Here is an 18400-nt window from a genome sequence, read left to right as displayed (position 1 = left end):
TAATATACAGAATTGCTGAATCACTATATTGTACACCTGAGACTAATAGAACACTGTATGTTAACTATACTGTAATTAAAATAAAAAACTGAAAAAAAGAAAAAGAATTCTACATATGTTAAAAATGACATCTCAAATTAATTTAGAAAGGATGGATTTCAACCATTTTGTGGAATAAATGGTACTGGAAAAGATTATGCAGGGGAAAAGAATCAATTCAGATTCCTACTTAATATCATATTCCAAAACAAATTCCAGCTATTTTACAGTATTTTTTAAACCCCCCGCCTTTTTAAAAGATTTACTTATTTGTCAGAGAGAGAGAGAGCACAAGCAGGGAGAGTTGGCAGGCAGAGGGAGAAGCAGGCTCCCTGCTAAGCAGGGAGCCCAATGCACGACTCCATCCCAGAACCCTAGGATCATGACCTGAGCCGAAGGCAGAGGCGTAACTGACGGAGCCACCCAGGCGTCCCTATTTTACAGTATTTAAAATAAAACATGAGACCACAGAAGAACTGCCATATAGATATTTATCTGATATGGGGCCTCCGTAAATGTAAAGGCAAAAGACAATAATTATGGAAATAAAAATGAAGTAATAAAAGTAAAATACAAATAAACTGAAGGAAAAAAACCCCCTATTTCCAACATATATAATTAAGGGGGTTATAGCTTTAAAACAGGATACTTTCTTAGCAGCTCTGTTAAGAGGTTTAATGGGACAACAACTGAAGCAGATGATTCCCATTATCTTTATTGATTAACTATGAACTATCTGTTTAGTCCCTCCCACCCCCTCACCTAGCTTTTGGGAATAAAAGACAGCTGCATGAATATGCAATAAGATCTTAGACATAATAGCACCTCGAAGAGGTGGCCAAGCGTCAATACAGTTCCAAATTTTTTTTTTTAAAGATTTTACTTATTTATTGGACAGAGAGAGACACACAGAGAGAGGGAGCACAAGCAGTGGGAGTGGAAGAAGAAGTGGGCTTCCTGCAGAGCATGGAGTCTGATGTGGGACTCAATCCCATGCCCTTGGGGTGATGACCTGAGACTGAGCCACCCAGGCGCTCTATAGTTCCTATTTTTAATTATTCTTGCTGTAATAGGAAGGAAGAAAAGAGATATGTAGATCTGGTTGCCCGAAGATTGCTAACCATGGGTGTCGAGGTCAGGTGAGGGGTGACTCAGGGTCACAGGGCCTGCCTTACAAGACTGCATAACCTTTTATATTAGGGTGTTGGGGTGAGGGGTGGGGAGGCAAGGAACGACTGTGAGAAAAGAAAAGAAAGGAATAGACAAGATGTAAAGGAAGGCACTCATGGAGAGGCCTTCCCTAGTCTTAGGCAATTCTACCTGCACTTCAAAAAAAGAAAGGCACCTGTGAAATTGAACCAAATCATGAAATTCCATCCTAAGAGACCAAAGACCCATTTAGTGCTATCAAAAAAGGGAAAGCATACATGAAATAAAATAAAACCAGTGCTTGAGTGTTGGCGGGAGCAGAGTCCAGACAAAAGGAGACATGTTTGGGGAGCAAGGTCTCTGTCGATTCTGCCTTGGTGACCCAACAATCAAACTTCTGGTGTGCATGCCTGGGTCGTTATCTTCCACTCCATAAACTGTCCTCTCTCTCCCATTACCATACTCTCTCAAGTTCCACACACAATGGTTCTCCATCCCAGAAGCAGCAGAAACTTCTCTCCTTCAGGCCTAAACAATATCCAGACTGCTCTCAGTTGTCTGCTAATAGGATTTTTTATTTAAATCATACTTTGGAATCTGGGGTGTATTTCTTTTTCCCCAGTAGTGGCATTTCCAAATAGCACCTTGTTCCTCTACCATCTGGTTCTTCCTGGTAATACTCTTCCTGTTAATAAACTTGGGTCTACTGGCAGACACCATAAGGCTGTCATTACAGAAGTGACAAACTCTGGCAATAGGACACACTCTGAAAGAATGATGAAGAGAATTCCGTAAAAGTCTACCCAGATACCAAATCAGCTATTTACATGGGAGAGATCTGGTTCCAGCCCCACAGTAAACTCTACAGCACTCTGGGTAAAAATGTCAGAAGACAGAAGGAGCATCAGAATTATCTGGATCACATCCAATATTAGATTCATTCTCTGGACTCCCAAAGGGAGAGACTGACCGTGGCCTAAAACTGCTGGGGTAAGGTGCAACTCAACCACCCCGTCTGATAGAGAAACGCTGCTCCAAAATGTGCTAACTCCAACTCTCACATCTTAGTGAGGCACATGTTGGCAGTCACACACTGGGGACGGCCTTCTTTGGGAACAGCTGGCTTTTAGGATGCAGACCAGAATTTTCTCTTACCACCAACACAATCAACTACATGAAATCAACACAATTGATTACATACCCCAAGGCTACGGAGAAGAGGAAGCTTCCGGGAATCAGTGATAGTGGGTGTGTGTGGTTCAGCTTTACTGTATGGCGGAATGGGTCCACTGGGCCAGAGACCCCCAGGGTCCTTATACTTACCTATTAATTCAGTCTGAGAAGGTGAGACTAAGGAGGAGCCAGAACTATAAAGCTGTCTATTCTCCTAAACAGGTCAGTCAAGACCATTAGAAGGGATAACAATCTCCTATCAAACTCACACAGATAAGTATCTGGAGCTTTCCACAGGAAAAAACAGTAATCTGCACTTCAGAAGAGCGTCACAGAACCAGATACCCTAGCTGTTCAAGGTAGATCAGGACTCAGAAGAGGAACAGCATAAAGGAAGGAAGTAGGGGTAGGATTCTAGCTAAAGAGGAAGGTTTTTCGTTCCATCTATGTATGGTCCATTTTATCCCGAACACACATGGCTGTAAGATGCCCTTTAACCTGCAGTGTTCTGGCTAAGATCAAGTCTATCTCTGTCAGGGTGAGTTCATGGAAGCCCCCAAACCTACAGAAAAAGCAGGCTGTAGCTGCAGTGTTTGATTTCTTGGCTTGTTTGTTTGTTTGTTTTTCAGAAGATGATTCTCAGGAGCCACAGGGGCTCTTTACATTTCCTGTGTTATTCTCTGGGTGAGAGACACAAGTACTTTGCTCTTCTCACTCCCAAACACAGCTTTGGGTCTTTCTTCAAAGACTTTTCCGAGTAACTTTGTTTACTTATAACGAATCTATCCTTTAAAAAGCAGCAGGAACTTTTCTCTCAGCCACTGATATCATTAAGTAACTTTCCATTTAAATAAGACCGCTATTATTTATCCTCTTTTCAAGACTAAAAAGAAATCTCCAAAAACCATGGAGTACTTAACTTGTCCTACTTAACCTAATTATACATATAATTAATATTATTTATTTATTTATAAAATGTGTATTTTAAAAGTTTAATGAACAGACCCAGAGTGTCCCAGAATAGGGCTGGTCTTTCTCTTTGACCCAGACTTCTGCGGCACTTCCCTGGGCAGCCTAGGTCTGGGTAACTGACTTCCAGAGCCTGCTGAAATAGATCCAAAAAGCTGGGCTGAAGCTGTAAATTTCTGCCACCATATTTTTATGAACTTTATCCCTTTTGTTTATTCAGGCAATCACCAATACCCAGGAAGTCAAAATCCTGGGGAAGAAGGGCAGTGTGGTGGCAAGTGTTATTGGCTAAATGCGAGAGGTCCCTGGTGAGGTCCCATTTAACAGGAGGCCGACTCCAGGCCACAAACCAGAAAAGCGCCTTCATCACAGCCTGAGGGCTGACCCTGTGTGAGATGCTGGGGCCTTTCTTGAGATAGACATTCTAACTTACCACAATGTACTGCCCATGGGAGGGTCTCTGCTATTGCAAAGGATACTGATCTACCCCATGGGAGAGTAAAGGACAAAATGCGCCCCATAGCTAATTTTAAAGTACCTCTCAGTCCTATCACAGCAAAATACTTTTCAAATAAGCAATTCAATTAGATAGCCATTATCATGGCACTCCCCCTGCCCCAGAAAACCCCAAGTCTCCTACTCAGGAAAGGAATCAGAGACTCCTAGAATTTCACTAGGCCTCAATTGCCTTATCAATAAAGAAAACTCAAATCAAAGCTCAACCTCTTTCTGAAGGGTTTGATGTCAGTCATGTCATGAAGGTTTAAGTGGAAACAGGGAATATATTCAATAAAATATTTATGTTCTCTTACCATTAGCATCTTGGACTCCAGTAAGTGCTCCGACAGCTGCTGCGGTTTCCCCAGACAGGACAATCTGTCCCCCGCCTTGCAAGGTGGCCTCGGCCAGTGTGGCGACAGCATGGGCGGCGGCTTCACTGTGGGCACAGGAACAGCAGAGAGGGGGGTAAGTTGAATAAAGGCACAGCGCTGCAGCAAGAGAAACCATCTTCCCAACCCTCCTTGGACTCCTCTATGGACTCAGTGGGTCCGAGCCTACCAGTGAAGATAGGAGTCCTGTGCTGCTGGATAGAGCCAGAGGAAATTTTTATTTTATTTTTTTAAAGATTTTATTTATTTGACAGAGAGAGATCACAAGTAGGCACAGAGAGAGAGAGAGAAGAGAGAGAGAGAGAGAGAGAGGAGGAAGCAGGCTCCTTGCCGAGCAGAAAGCCCGATGCGGGACTTGATCCCAGAACTCTGAGATCATGACCTGAGCCGAAGGCAGAGGCTTAACCCACTGAGCCACCCAGGCACCCCAGAGGAAATTTTTAAATGAGAAGAGTAAATAGCCAGAGAACCCCCACATCTTGCAGATCTATAGAGCTAATGTGAGATATCCTTCATATCTAAGAAATGGGTGTTTGAGGATGGAAGGCACTCATTACCAGTCTCTTCTTTATCAATACTGGTTGAGTGCTCGCCAGGCAGAGTGGGATCTCTGACCCACACTGACAAGGCAAAAGCCTTTCTGGTTGGCAATCACAAGGTTTTCTTGTTCTCTCTTCTCTTTATGGTAACACTAGGCAGATTATCTACAACTGCCCTTTGGCGGCAGAGGATGGACGGTAACATGAGGAGTCAACCTGAACTCGTTATTTAATTAATATTAAATAATAACAATGTAGTTCATATATATGACTTCAAATACAAAGTAATGGCTAACTAAGGCCCTAACATCCTGCAAAGTCTAGCTTTTCTCTTCATCTCAGGGTACACGTGGGCAGTGCTAAATTATTAAGGCTTGAAATTTTAAATGATGACATAAGCCCAAACTCCTAGTTTCTAGAAACACACTGAAACAAAAAATCTCCCTTCATTGCAAAGCAAGCACTTAGTAAAATAGAAAGATATTAGCCATCTCTTTATAGTGAGCACCATTCTAGCAATTTGTATCCTATTTTTCTTTCTTTTCCTTGCTATATGCTTTTCTGAAATGCACAAATACCCATTTTTATTGATTCTATGATGCTACAAACTAGAAAATGCATCATTATTTTATGTGCCAGCAAGAAAGGAAGGAAAATGCCTGATAACTGTTAAGACTGGAGTATCCACATTTTAGAGATGTTAAAATTTGAAAGAAGCAGAAATTCAGCACCTCTTCTGCGAAAATATCAGCTCCCACTTTGCTACTGAAGGAGCATCAAACGTGGGCATGGAGTACAGGGGGTGTCATCCAGGTCTGTAGAGGTGGGCCAAGTCCTGGGTTTGACACTGAAAAAGCCAATTGATCCAGCTTTGCCCTGAAGCTGCAGGCCCCAACTCTGGCAGGCACCTTACAGTCACGAGCTGTAGGTGTGACTGCGGGGAAGAGGGGCCCTGGACCGGTTAGGGCAGACATGTCCTGACTGTGGGCAAAGCAACACGTACCACACTCAACAGCGTCACTTTCATTTAAGGTCAGCAGACAAGTAAAGCAACGGACATACTCACTTCCCTGGGGGGAATGCAAGGATTCTAGGAAGCAGTGAAAGAAACAGAAAAGTCCCAATAAGTAGAAAATTCTCTTTCTTACTAATTTGCTTTGCTTTTTAGTTTTTATGTCTCTGCATTCAAAACTTTTTTCTGCTACTAAAATACATGTAGCTGACGTGTTAGTTTCATTAAATATAAAAGAGATAAGTTATCTCCTTCTACTATTAAACACAATGGGCTAATAGTTGGGATCATACCGCAGTTTTATAGCCTGCTTTTTTTCACCTAACATTGTATTTCCTCGTGTTAATGCTCTCTGACATTTATTCAAAATAATAAATGCAAAATTGCTGACACCCCTACCCCCCTTTCCCCTAGTCACTCATCTGTGGCAACTTTTAAGTTCCAGGTTTCCTCTTAGTTCAAGGTCATAATTATGTATTTCAAATATGTTTGCTTCCTTCATAAATATTTGGGGGTATAATTCAGGCTAAGCAAAAAACCCTCAATAGTTCTGGAGCGCACATGCAGCCCATGTGCGAGCTAAGATCACCCTCCATGCCTAGACACACTTCTTGGTGATCTGAGGCCTACAGCCAGTCACTGCATGGTATCTGTAATATGAATTTACAACTAAAAAGACCTTTGATCTGGAATTGCTACTAAGGTTATTCTTCACATTTTACATGGTAGAGTTTAATTTTAAAGTCCTTCAAAAATCTTTATTAGAGGGCGCTTGGGTGGCTCAGCTGGTTGGGCAACTATCTTTGGCTCGGGTCATGATCCTGGGGTCTCGGGATCGAGTCCCACATTGGGCTTCCTGCTGGGTGGGGAGTCTGTTTCTCCCTCTGACCCTCCCACGTCTCGTGTTCTCTCTTTCTCTCACATTCTCTCTCTCAAAAAAACAAAACAAGGGTGCCTGGGTGGCTTAGTGGGTGAAGCATCGCCTTCGGCTCAGGTCATGATCTCAGGGTCCTGGGATTGAATCCCGCATTGGGCTCTCTGCTCAGCGGGGAGCCTACTTCCTCCTCTCTCTCTGCCTGCCTCTCCTCCTACTTGTGATTTCTCTGTGTGTCAAATAAATAAAAATCTTAAAAAAAACCAGTCAGAATGGCTAAAATCAACAAGTCAGGAAATGACAGATGCTGGCGAGGATGCGGAGAAAGGGGAACCCTCCTACACTTTTGGTGGGAATGCAAGCTGGTGCAACCGCTCTGGAAAACAGCATGGAGATTCCTCAAAATGTTGAAAATAGAACTGCCCTATGACCCAGCAATTGCACTACTGGGAATTTACCCTAAAGATACAAACGTAGTGATCCAAAGGGGCACGTGCACCCAAATGTTTATAGCAGCAATGTCCACAATAGCCAAACTATGGAAAGAACCTAGATGTCCATCAACAGATGAATGGATCAAGAAGATGTGGTATATATACACAATGGAATACTATGCAGCCATCAAAAGAAACGAAATCTTGCCATTTGCGACAATATGGATGGAATTAGAGCGTATCATGCTTAGTGAAATAAGTCAAGCGGAGAAAGACAACTATCATATGATCTCCCTGATATGAGGGAGTGGTGATGCAACATGGGGGCTTAAGTGGGTAGGAGAAGAATCCATGAAACAAGATGGGATAGGGAGGGAGACAAACCATAAGTGACTCTTAATCTCACAAAACAAACTGTGGGTTGCTGGGGGGAGGGGGGTTGGGAGAAGGGGGGAAGGTTATGGACATTGGAGAGGGTATGTGCTTTTGGGTAAATTGGAAGGGGAGATGAACCATGAGAGACTATGGACTCTGAAAAACAATCTGAGGGATTTGAAGTGGCGGGGGGGTGGGAGGTTGGGGTACCAGGTGGTGGGTATTATAGAGGGCACAGCTTGCATGGAGCACTGGGTGTGGTGAAAAAATAATGAATACTGTTTTTCTGAAAATAAATAAATTGGAAAAAAAAATCTTTATTAGAGATAATAAAATTAAGTGATTTCGTGTCTAGATCCTTAATCTTTATATATATATATTTTTTAAAGAATCTGTTTCTAAGAAAATTTTACAGTACCCAGTTGTCACTGATTCATGACAAAAATATTTCACACTCTGGCCTGAGACATCACGGAGAGCTGAAAAGTCCATTCTTTAAGAAAAGCTGTGGCAGCGTGGTATTTTAAAGAAGGAAGCTGTAAATGAGAATTGTTTATATGGAAATATGAGCTTTGTTTACAGGTTACCTCAGCAACTGCGCCATTCTCCACAGTTTTTATCACAATTTGTTTAATCGCATTTCTGTGACCATCAGGTGTCCTGCTGGTCCTGGAGCCCCTGCACACGCGCCTGCAGTGTGGAGTTTCACGGGCGATGGAGGGAGGACAGTTCCGCGGACTGGAAGCACACCAGTTCCCAGTCATACCTATTTTACTAGGTCTGAAGCTCCACAGATCTGAAGTCATTTTCTTTAACACCTTTCTAAAATACGTTTGGTAGAAGAAAGGAAGGGAACCAGCCCAAGCCAGTTCAATCCGGGACCAGAGGTGTGAGGGGGATAACGAGCTCGCAGGCTGGTGAGGTTAGTTATTTCATCCCAGGGCAGGGGCCAGAGGCAAAACAGTGATGGAGGGATCCTTCCCATGGGGCAGGAAGAGAGCAGTTACTCCGTTGGCCAAGAGGCCTTCATTTCCAAATGAACTCTAACCACAACACTAGATTTCATGGGAGTGAGCCAACTAGACTGCTAGGAAAAGATGTCCTTTACTTACAAGGTGAAGACGGACAAAAAAGTCTCTAAGCTACTCCCTCACAGGATTTTGACAAAACTAAGTTTCTAAACCAGAGTTGCAAATGCGAAGTTTTCATCAGCTTCTTCTCTGCAAGTGTCCAGCCTTCATCCTCAGGAGAAAGCAGCAGCTGTGGGCCCCTGCCCTCCATCTCCAGAGAGGATTTCTAATCTAGGTCAACCATCCCTATCCATCCCATTGTACTAGACAAATCAGTACCAGTCCATACATGACAGCCATATTTTATTTTAATAATATCTCTAATTTTAAGTCAATAGTACTTTCATTTAAAAAAAAAACAAAAACAAAAACAGTAAACTTTTCTTTAAAGATAAGCTTCACTTCTTTTTTTAAGCCAAATGTCTTCACAGCAAAAGAACAGCAACTCTGAGTTCCCTGAGAAGCAGACTCAAAGCCTTTCCTTCCCCATAGCGCCAAGTCACAGAATACATAGTAGACACACAAGAAATAATTGTCTCGGTGTTGACAATGCAGTGCAAATTCCTAGTAGGGCAAATGTAGACTCAATCTATAAATACTTACCATGCATCTGTATATGCAAGGGCTGTGCTGACTTTAGAACAATTTTTTTTTTTTTTTTTTTTTTTTTTTAAAGCAGGCTCCATGCCCAGTGCGGGGACCCTGCAATTAAGAGTTGTGTGCTCTTCTGACTGAGCCAGCCAGGCACCCCAGGGCCATACTGATTTAAATGGACTTAAGAGGGAATATAATCTAGGACAGCTTAACCAAAAAACTGAAACTTCAAATTAATTTTTATATCGCAACAACCAAATGATGATTTCATTTCCTTTCCCTCTGGTTGCTCAGCTGAATACTTTAGGTTTTTTGAGCTGTCATGTGCCACACCTCATTTGTTCATTTTGATTTTCTCCCCCATCTCCTTCCTAAAAGTGCTAATTTATTATGTATTTTGAAAATAATTAAAATTAACTAGTTTCCGGATTTTTCTTAATGACCATTTCTCCTTACCCTCTTTGTGTCATTTCTAACGCCAGGATGGGCCAAAGGCTGTTTGAGGCCAGGGCCCTTGTTCTGACTTGCTACACAAAACTCTTTTAACAGCGTTGTTGAAAAACAGGTCTGTCCTGCATCTGTCCTGACCCCCCTTTCCCCTCCAGCAGATGAAGGAGCCCCTCTGCCTTCTTATTCCCCACCTGCCGCACCACGCGGCTTGCCTCGCCCTCCTCTCTCTGCTCTGCGCCCACATCTGCTGTTTACAGCGCAGCACAGGGGCAGGTGATTATTAAAGGAGCCTGCTTGTTCCATCTGCACCTGAAACAGGCTAGAAGGAAGCAGCTCTACGAAATCGCTTTGTTACCATGGGAACAAGGACCGGATTTCTCAGTGTAGTTTTCACTTCCAGCAACACAATCTGCAGCGAGGCTGGGAGTACTGTCTCATCCCACAAAGAAGCAAACACCAGGGGAATCTGCGTCTCAAGTCCAAACCTCCTGGCATTAGACAGTGGGTGACCTCACCTGGAACCAGAAAGCCCCTAGTAGCAGGTGACAGACTAGTCTTGGCCACCGGGCCTGGTTTCTTCACCTTGAGCAGAGGCTGCAACACACCATCCCCCAACACTCATTGGGGCGCTGAACTCTCTGATTGCAAACAGATTTCAACATCTCTACTCCTCCTCCATGCCACAGTGAACTGCATTCTCCTTCCTTTGGAGTAAACACTACAGCCACCTCAGCTGCAACTGAGTTTGTTAACAAGCCCTCAGGGGAAACCATTACTCTCCTTGTCCTTACACTGAAGGGAGCCAGAATATGCCTCATATTTTCCACTATATACAGGGTTCCCAGGACACTCACACTTCATTGGAATATCCAAGGTGCTGGCTCAGTGAAGTCAAGTTTTGCTGGTCTTTAATGGTGGCCCGTTAGGCTCCATGCCACAGTGAGGGGTTACCAGACCAGAGGGAGGTTTTCACTTTGGCCATGACTTTTAGGCAGTTTCTCTGTGTGTCCTCTCTCAAAGGATGGAGTGGGGTTGGGCCAAAGTGCAAGGGGTCAAATAAGACTTTCATGTTACTGAAAAGCCACATGGTTCAATGGGCTAAGAAGAAAGTTTCAATCCCAGGTCCCTCGGGGACTCAGTGAGGACCCCTGGGAGGTGTGTGTATTCCATACCTAATCAACCACACTCTGGCCACATACCCTTCAAACTCAGTCACTTTATCTTCACTCTCACCACTTTAGTTTCCAAACCTTTAACAAGGCACACCTGGCCTGCCTCTTCTTAACTGGCCTTCTATTTCTAATCTCTTCTCTCATTGTAAGGAATTCTGAATAGACAAAATTTAAAATGCAATTTAAATGATAACTCTAATTCCTTTCTTTTTTTAGAAGGGGGAGCAGAGAGAGAGAATCTTAAGCAGGCTCCATGCCCAGTGCGGAGCTCCATCCCACAACCCTGAGATCATGACCCGAGTGAAAATCGAGAGTGGGACACCGACTGAACCACCCAAGAGCCCCCACAGCTCTAATTCTTGAAGTGCTCAGTACAGTTTTCACGGATCAGAGTTTTGTATATACCATCTCTGTATTTTTTCAATTCTACACGATGAAAATTTATCCTTATGATGAGGAAACCAAGATCAAATGGCTAAATTTCTCAAGATCAAACGGCTAATAAGTGGCAGAGGTTAGAATCCAAACCTGAACCTATGTGACCTCAGAACCTTCTCAGCCCCCGTACTAAACAGTCACATGGAAATCATTCCTACCTAAGCCTATCAAGGCTTTCTAGTTATCTATCTCAACAAACCTAAATTTTGGGTGGTTTCTTATATTTTGGAGGAGATGGTCCCCTTCCTCTGAATTTCTACAACATTCACAGACTATACTACACAATTCAATAGTGAATTATGCTGAGTAATAGTTTTACTATTTTACTAAGTGTTTTACTTAAATCAATCTCCCTAAAGATAAACCATATGACTCTTTGAGGGCAGACATTGTATCTCAGTCCTCCGTATTTAGAACTTTACCCAGTGGAGTGCAGACAGGTCAGAATTCAGGGACTAAATGTGAGGCTAACAGCTGCTGCACATAATGGGGACCACACCCTTACCATATGCCAGGCACTGGTCTAAGGATCTTGCGTGCACTATCTTTCTCAGTTCTCATAATAACCGTACAAGGGAGCTATTGTTACTCGCATTTTACAGAAGAGGAAAGCCTGGGCACTGAGTTCAAGTAACCGATCCAAGGTCAAACAGCTAGTAGGTGACAGAGCTGCAGTGTAAACCCAGGTGGTCTAGCTTCAAGAACCACACTCTTAACTATTAGGTAAAATGCCTGGGTCCACTGAAAATAAAATTATGTTAGCAATGAAGAAGAAAAAGAATGATATAGGGATGATCTCTTCTATCAACAACCAAGAGAAGGAACCAAGCAGGGAATGATACAGTTTGGGAAACTCCCTCTCACTGGAGTATCCCATTCTGCAGCACCTTTCCTAAACATACCTGAAGAAAAATACTTCAATTATTTTTCCTAAAAATCTAAAACTCAGCTCAAAGTCACTGATAAGCAGGGGAAACAAATTTCCTGAAAAGCCAGTGAAATCAGCTCTCAACCAGCCAAAACATGGATTAATGCCTCTAACAAAAAGTAGTTTCTTTTGTAGGCGTGAAAGCATGACTAAAAGCAATCTGCTCTGTAGGGTAAATGGAAAATCAGTCCTGAAGCGTCTTGCTTTATTATATCCTTTGGTCCCTTTAAAAACCCCAAATACTCAAACCTTGCTGTTTTTGGTCTGATAAAGGGTACAAGATAGGAAACAGCAAAACGGATCGACGGCCCTCCAGCAGCACGCTTGAGCTGGAAGCCGGAAGGCTGGACTAGCTGCTGCGGGGTCGGGTGGGGCAGTAACGGGGTGAGTGAGGCTGATGAGGAGGACAGTACGCTAAGGACCGCGAGTGTTAAGCTCCAAACACCATTTGTGACAGACTGAGGTACAACATCTCTCTTCACAACCCGTAGGTAGGGACCGATTCACCATCCTCATTTACTCCCCCAGCCCTGCCTCCACCTGTTGAGCGCCATGGTGACTGTGGCTCCCTGTTGCATCTCCTGAGAAGCTGCCACCGCGGCCTCTGCCAATGATGCCACCGCCTGGGTGGCCTCTGATGCTTGCGTTGTCTGGATGGTCATCTCACCTCCCTGTAACGTGGCCCAATTTTGTTCCACCTGAGGCAGAAAGGACATGACAGTAAAGAATCAAAGTCACAAAAGGAGTATAATAAACTGCTACGTGCTCAGCCAATCACACACATAAATTAACATGACCTACGATGCACAGGGCAGGGTTTTTAGTATGCTATCTTTCGTGTCTAAAAAAGGGGATATTAGAATAATCTATTTGAATTTGCTTATATATGCTCAAAGAAATTCCAAAAGGACACAAAAGAAACCACTGAAAATATTTTCCTCCGGTGAGAGGGGAGTTGTGGGAAGAGGTTGGATAGGAGAGAGAAAGCCAGATTTTCCAATGTATAATTTTAAATAATTTTTGAATTATCTGAGCCATATCAATGCATTACCTACTCTTTTGATTAGATAATATATTACTATGGCTCAGATTAAAATAACTTTGAATAAACCATAACATTCAAAAGTTAGAATTTCTGGACAGTAATTATAATTCTAAAAATATTCAAAAGATACCAAAGGATAGGCAATGCCAGTATTCTCAACTTTTTGTCCAGATGTGACCACTGTTACCTATTTCTTATGTGTCTTTGCAGAGATATTCTCTCTCTATGCAAGTATATTTATACACATACACACTCCCTATTTCCCCCTTTCTACGACCTTGTAAAAAATAAAAATGGCAGCTTATTCTACGTTATCTCTTTGGCCCTTGCTTGTTTCACCCACGATACATGTCCAAAGTGATTCTATTCCAGAACATATAAAACTGTTTCATTCATTCATGACACATAATGATGGCTGCACAACATTTGCAGTATTATAAGCACACCATGATTTATTTAATCAGCCATCCTTTAATGGGCATTTAAGATGTTTCTCGTCTTTTGCTCTTACAAACAGTACTGTGATGTGTATCTTTACATACTACGTTGTATATTTTATGGGAGTCTATTTATGGAGTAAATTCCTAGAGGTGGGATTGTATATTAAAGTTATTTTATATTTTAATTTTTTGATGGAAACTGCCAAATTCAGGAAACTTTTTTTTTTTTTTTAATGTAGCAAAACCTGCTTTCCTTTTAGTAGAGAGGAATTACGAAGAAACAAAATAAAATATTCAAAAAAAATTTTATCTGGTGAGAGAACAGACTAGAATTTAGTTCTGTGAGATCAATGACAGGGGTTATCTTGGCATTGGCATTATTAACATTTGAGGCCAGATGAGTCCTTGCTGTAAAGGGGGGAGTAAGGGTGTGTGTGTGTGGGGGGTTGTCCTGTGCATTCTAAGATGTTTAGCAGCACCCCTGGCTTCTGCCTACTCACTAGATGATAACAGGACCCTCCCTAGTCATGACAATTAAAAACATCTCCAGACATTATCAGATGTCCGGGGCAAGGGCTGTACCCTAATTGAGAACCACCGCTTTTAGTATAATGCTCTGCATTTTGAGATTTCTCAGTCCCGGATACCTGTATCTAGCTACTTCAGTCCATTTTGCTCAGTTAAGTACAGTTGATTAGTTATTCCCCCTCAAAAACAAAAAGCAGCAGGGGCAGTGAAATCAGTTTCTATTCAAAATCTGGGTGGTAATAAATCAGTGTGCTCATATACAGTATCTCCACGGACTGGGGTCTCAGGACATTAGCCGTGCGCGCTGGCGCTCCTGGGGCTCCTGATCACATGGGTCGGGCCCAGAGAGTAGAGAGCTTGTGCTTGCAGGTCAACTTTGTCCCAAAGAAAGTGTCCCAAGCTCAGGAGAGGCAGATATTTAAAGTGCCTCCTGCTTTTCTACTACCATACTGAGACGATGATAGTGCTTCTCTAAATACTTGTCAAAAGCCTCCCAGAAAATGGGACATTCCTTTGAACTGCCCTAGTACTTGCCCTGAGTCCTCATGGGCAGCGGGCAAGGCCAGCATGCCTCCAGAGCCCGTCTCTAAGAGGCGGAGACAGCCCATTTCCTCCCTGCAGAGCTGCAAAGTTGCCCACTCAGGAACTCACAAAACTCTGGCTTCCCAAGAGTTAATATCGCTTTGATTTCATTACTCTGGCGAGTGTCACTGCAAATGATGCCACTTTTAATGGCAAGTTACACTGCCAATTTGTAGATGGTCTATGATTCCCCTCGAAACACCAACCAGAGCTGGCCAGGCCCTGTCACCTTCTGCCATTAAACAGTCTTCCTCTTTCCAGATCTGCCCCTCTGTATGTTTGCCCATCCCACTGCAGAGCTGGGCCTGTGCGGCTCTCCCAATACTCAGACTCCGATGGCAGCAATTTAATGTATACACATTTAGTTACAACTGTATTTGTAGCAAAAATGGTATTAGAAAGTTGCCATATACAGTATACTTTAAGGAAGTTAAATTATATGGCATGAAAGATTAATGGATGGTGGCAAAGGGTAGAGAGGAAGTAGGAAGAAGAAGCAGACGAAGAAATTTCTATTCAGAATAATGGCAGGTGATAAATAAATCACTTGGGTGTTAACATTTCTTTGGAATTTCCTATTCTTCAGTCTCAGTGCTTTAGTTGTATTTGCTTGAGCTCTTGTTGCTCTCCCTTTCCATCTGTTGGGAGCCACTGTGTGGTTATCTATGCCGGATGTCACCATGTCCCAGAGAAAGGGCCCCAAGCCCTAGGAGGGAAAGATATTCAGAGGATGTACAGTTAGCATCAATGCTTTTTTGAGAGACCCACTCCAATGAGGCCCTTCAAACTGTGGTTACTCTATCCCTCTAGCTACAGTGAACCACTGAGGCCCGTCCACACGCTCATGGAGCCACGCACTGCATGTGCTGTTCCCTTGGATAGGAACACAACTCCCACCCTCGCTTCTAGTCTGACCTCAGGGGAACCTGAAGGAGCCTAGACAACTCCTTCCACTCCCCTGTGGTCCGAGGCTCAGGACCTCTCCTGTGTCCCATAGCACCCTGGGCTTGCTTCCTCTGGATCCTTACCTCATTGTCTTTGTGCTACGATGTGTCTTTTCTCTACCACCTACCTGTGTGCTCTCTAAGAGCAAGAGCAGTCTTTATTTTCCTGTGTCTATCAAATCTCAGTAAATGGCACAGGGCTCAGAAAGTGTTTACTGAATGGCAGATGGAGAACATATTCCTTTATTCATGTTTTCCTGCTTGTACTTCAGCCTACTTATATTTCAGGTACACTGATATTCATTAAAAAAACCATCTAGAATAAGTTGTGCTACCATTACATGTGGAATGGTTCAGCTTAAAATTCATGTCTTCAATTCTTGTTTCTTCTTCTTCTAACAGAACCATATATACCATTATGATCGATATCATTCTATTTCAAAATTTGACTTCTGACACTTAAGAGCAATGAATATCACCACTACCAATTGGTGGACTTATCACACGACAGGATAAATTCTCAAACCCATTTGCCTTTGTAAGTATGCCATCAAAACTGAAATTATTTAATTATTTTGAAATCGAGATAGTTTATTTCATATTATTTTAAAATTCTTTCATTGTTCCTTTTTTCTTAAAGTATTTTCCACGCCGAGTGTGGGGCTTGAACTCATGACCCTGAGATCAAGAGTCGCATGCTCTTCTGACTGAGCCAGTCAAGTGCCCCAAAAGTCTCTCTTCTTTTAAAGTTTGTGTATTCATGTGAGAAATCTCTTCACCCAACATGGGGCCCAAACTCACAACATGGGCCCCAAACTTGCTGAGTGAGCCAGGCACCCCTATTTCCTTGTTCATTTCTAAATGTCTTATGTAACTTATAGTATCTATGTAACTTATAGCATCTTTAATGAGTTTTAAGGTGACTAAAGTTAGAGATTTTTTGCTTCTTTGTAGCTATGGGTAACCCTTGAACAACACAGGTTTGAAGTATATGGGTCCATTTAGGGGGGGATTTTTAAAAAAATAAATACAGTGTAGTACTATAAACACTCTTCTCTTCCTCATGTTTTTTAAAATACCATTTTCTTTAGCTTGCTTTATTGTATGAATCTAGTGTATAATACATATAACATATAAAACATGTGTTAATTGACTGTGTTATCAGTAAGGCCTCTGATCAATACTAGGCTATTAGTAGGTAAGTTCTAGGGGAATCAAAAAGTTATATGTGAATTTGACTGCAACAGGGGGTCTGCACCCCTAACTCTCATGTTGTTCAAGGGTCAACTGTACTTAGATTACTGGGTATTCTCAGGACAGAGAGTACTCAAACAGATTTGGGAGACCATATATTACCAGAAGAGACTGGCCCCCAATGGTCCTTCTAATAAATTTAACTAAATGTAACTAATGTAACATGGCCACTGATTTACAAATATTTTTATCCCTCCAAAGAATTCTTTAGTAGCTCCACTCTTAATGATCAATTTTTTTTAATAGAGCCCAATGATTAAATCTTTAGGATTCACAGCATAAAAGTATTACATGGATAATCTCTTTTTATTGTGAAGGCAGTGTAGTCTAATGGTAAGAGCTCTCACTGGCAAGGTTAGGATAACAAAATGAACTTCTAAACTTCTAAAAGTAGAGGTATCATTTATTTTTGTAAAGTACTTTCTCTTCCTTGTAAGAAAAGATGCTAAATACAAGGCCATAGGATGTTTTTACTGAATCATCTGATACAATGTTTCATTAACTTGATGTGGTCTTATCTGCCCTAAGCAGTGAGATATTTTGAGTAATTCCAGTTCTTAGGGCTCAAAACTGACATGCTAACAACCATGTCAACATCTAGGAGGAATGAGAAGGCAAATAAATCACGCTACAAAATATAAAACATTTTGTCACTTTCTGAGATAACCTGTGCTGCTTCTCTTCATATCATTTTTGTCTCATTCTAAGTGTGCAAAGAGTTACTTTTTTTAAAAAAATCTGTATGAATTTGGGTATTTACCAGCAGGCTATTTCTGTCATTCACCCATTCCTACAATAGAGGACTAAAAATGATGTGCTAAACAATGCCATAGATAAGTCACTGAGATTTAAAAAAAAAATTCTTCATATTTTTCTGTGAACTTCTGAATTAACTGACCACTATATATGTGAAGTTATTTAGTAAAATGGGCTTCAAAGAATTCGTCTCTAGGGATGTGTTTAAGAAACAAAGAGCTGCTTTCTTTAAATAGTATCAGGAAACACTTGGCAGGTAGATATGGTTGATAACTTTGATTAAGTCAGAGAGAAAAAGTCTTATGAATGTACCCACCACTGTCTTTTCTATCTCTTTCATACATCAAGTTCTAGTGTTGTCTAGTGTCCTCCAGTTCTAGTGTCTGGGGACTGATGGATTTTTCCTTCAGCTAATCCATACTCTTACATGATGCTTATATACTTATAAAAGTAAATATCCTCTTGACTGTCACTTTTCTATACTGTAAAACCAACTGCTGTTCCTGCTCCCAAACCTTCTCAGACTCCCTAGCTGGAAACATTCTCTCCTGAAGGCACAGACCACTTTGCAGCATCTACAGCATGGGCCAGAGTCCATCTACGGAGACACTTCTCTCCCCTACACAGTGGAGAGACAGGAGAAGCATCTGGAGAGCGGGGTTCCTGTGTACGCCACTCCACACATCTAACACGTCAGCACAGCACAGCACAGCAGGGGCTCACTTCCTGCTGGCCAACCAGGGAG

General features: G+C 42.2%; 1 protein-coding gene across 4 annotated transcripts in view; it reads right to left on the bottom strand.

The window, feature by feature from the left end:
- NRF1 (nuclear respiratory factor 1) overlaps positions 1 to 18400 on the bottom strand; it is a 145915-nt gene that overhangs the window by 25866 nt on the left and 101649 nt on the right. For 3 of the 4 annotated variants that reach the window (XM_044246558.1, XM_044246559.1, XM_044246557.1), the window contains exons 9-11: positions 15249 to 15407; positions 12647 to 12804; positions 4143 to 4267 (exon numbers count right to left, since the gene is read on the bottom strand). In XM_044246558.1, coding sequence (XP_044102493.1) covers positions 4143 to 4267; positions 12647 to 12804; positions 15249 to 15407 — 442 coding nt within the window. The remainder of the gene's footprint in view (positions 1 to 4142; positions 4268 to 12646; positions 12805 to 15248; positions 15408 to 18400) is intronic. The other variant, XM_044246560.1, reaches the window with a different exon arrangement.

This window comes from Neovison vison, chromosome 4 (assembly GCF_020171115.1).
Source record: "Neovison vison isolate M4711 chromosome 4, ASM_NN_V1, whole genome shotgun sequence".
NCBI classification, from domain to species: Eukaryota; Metazoa; Chordata; class Mammalia; order Carnivora; family Mustelidae; genus Neogale; species Neogale vison.
This window is presented reverse-complemented; position numbering and strand designations above follow the sequence as displayed.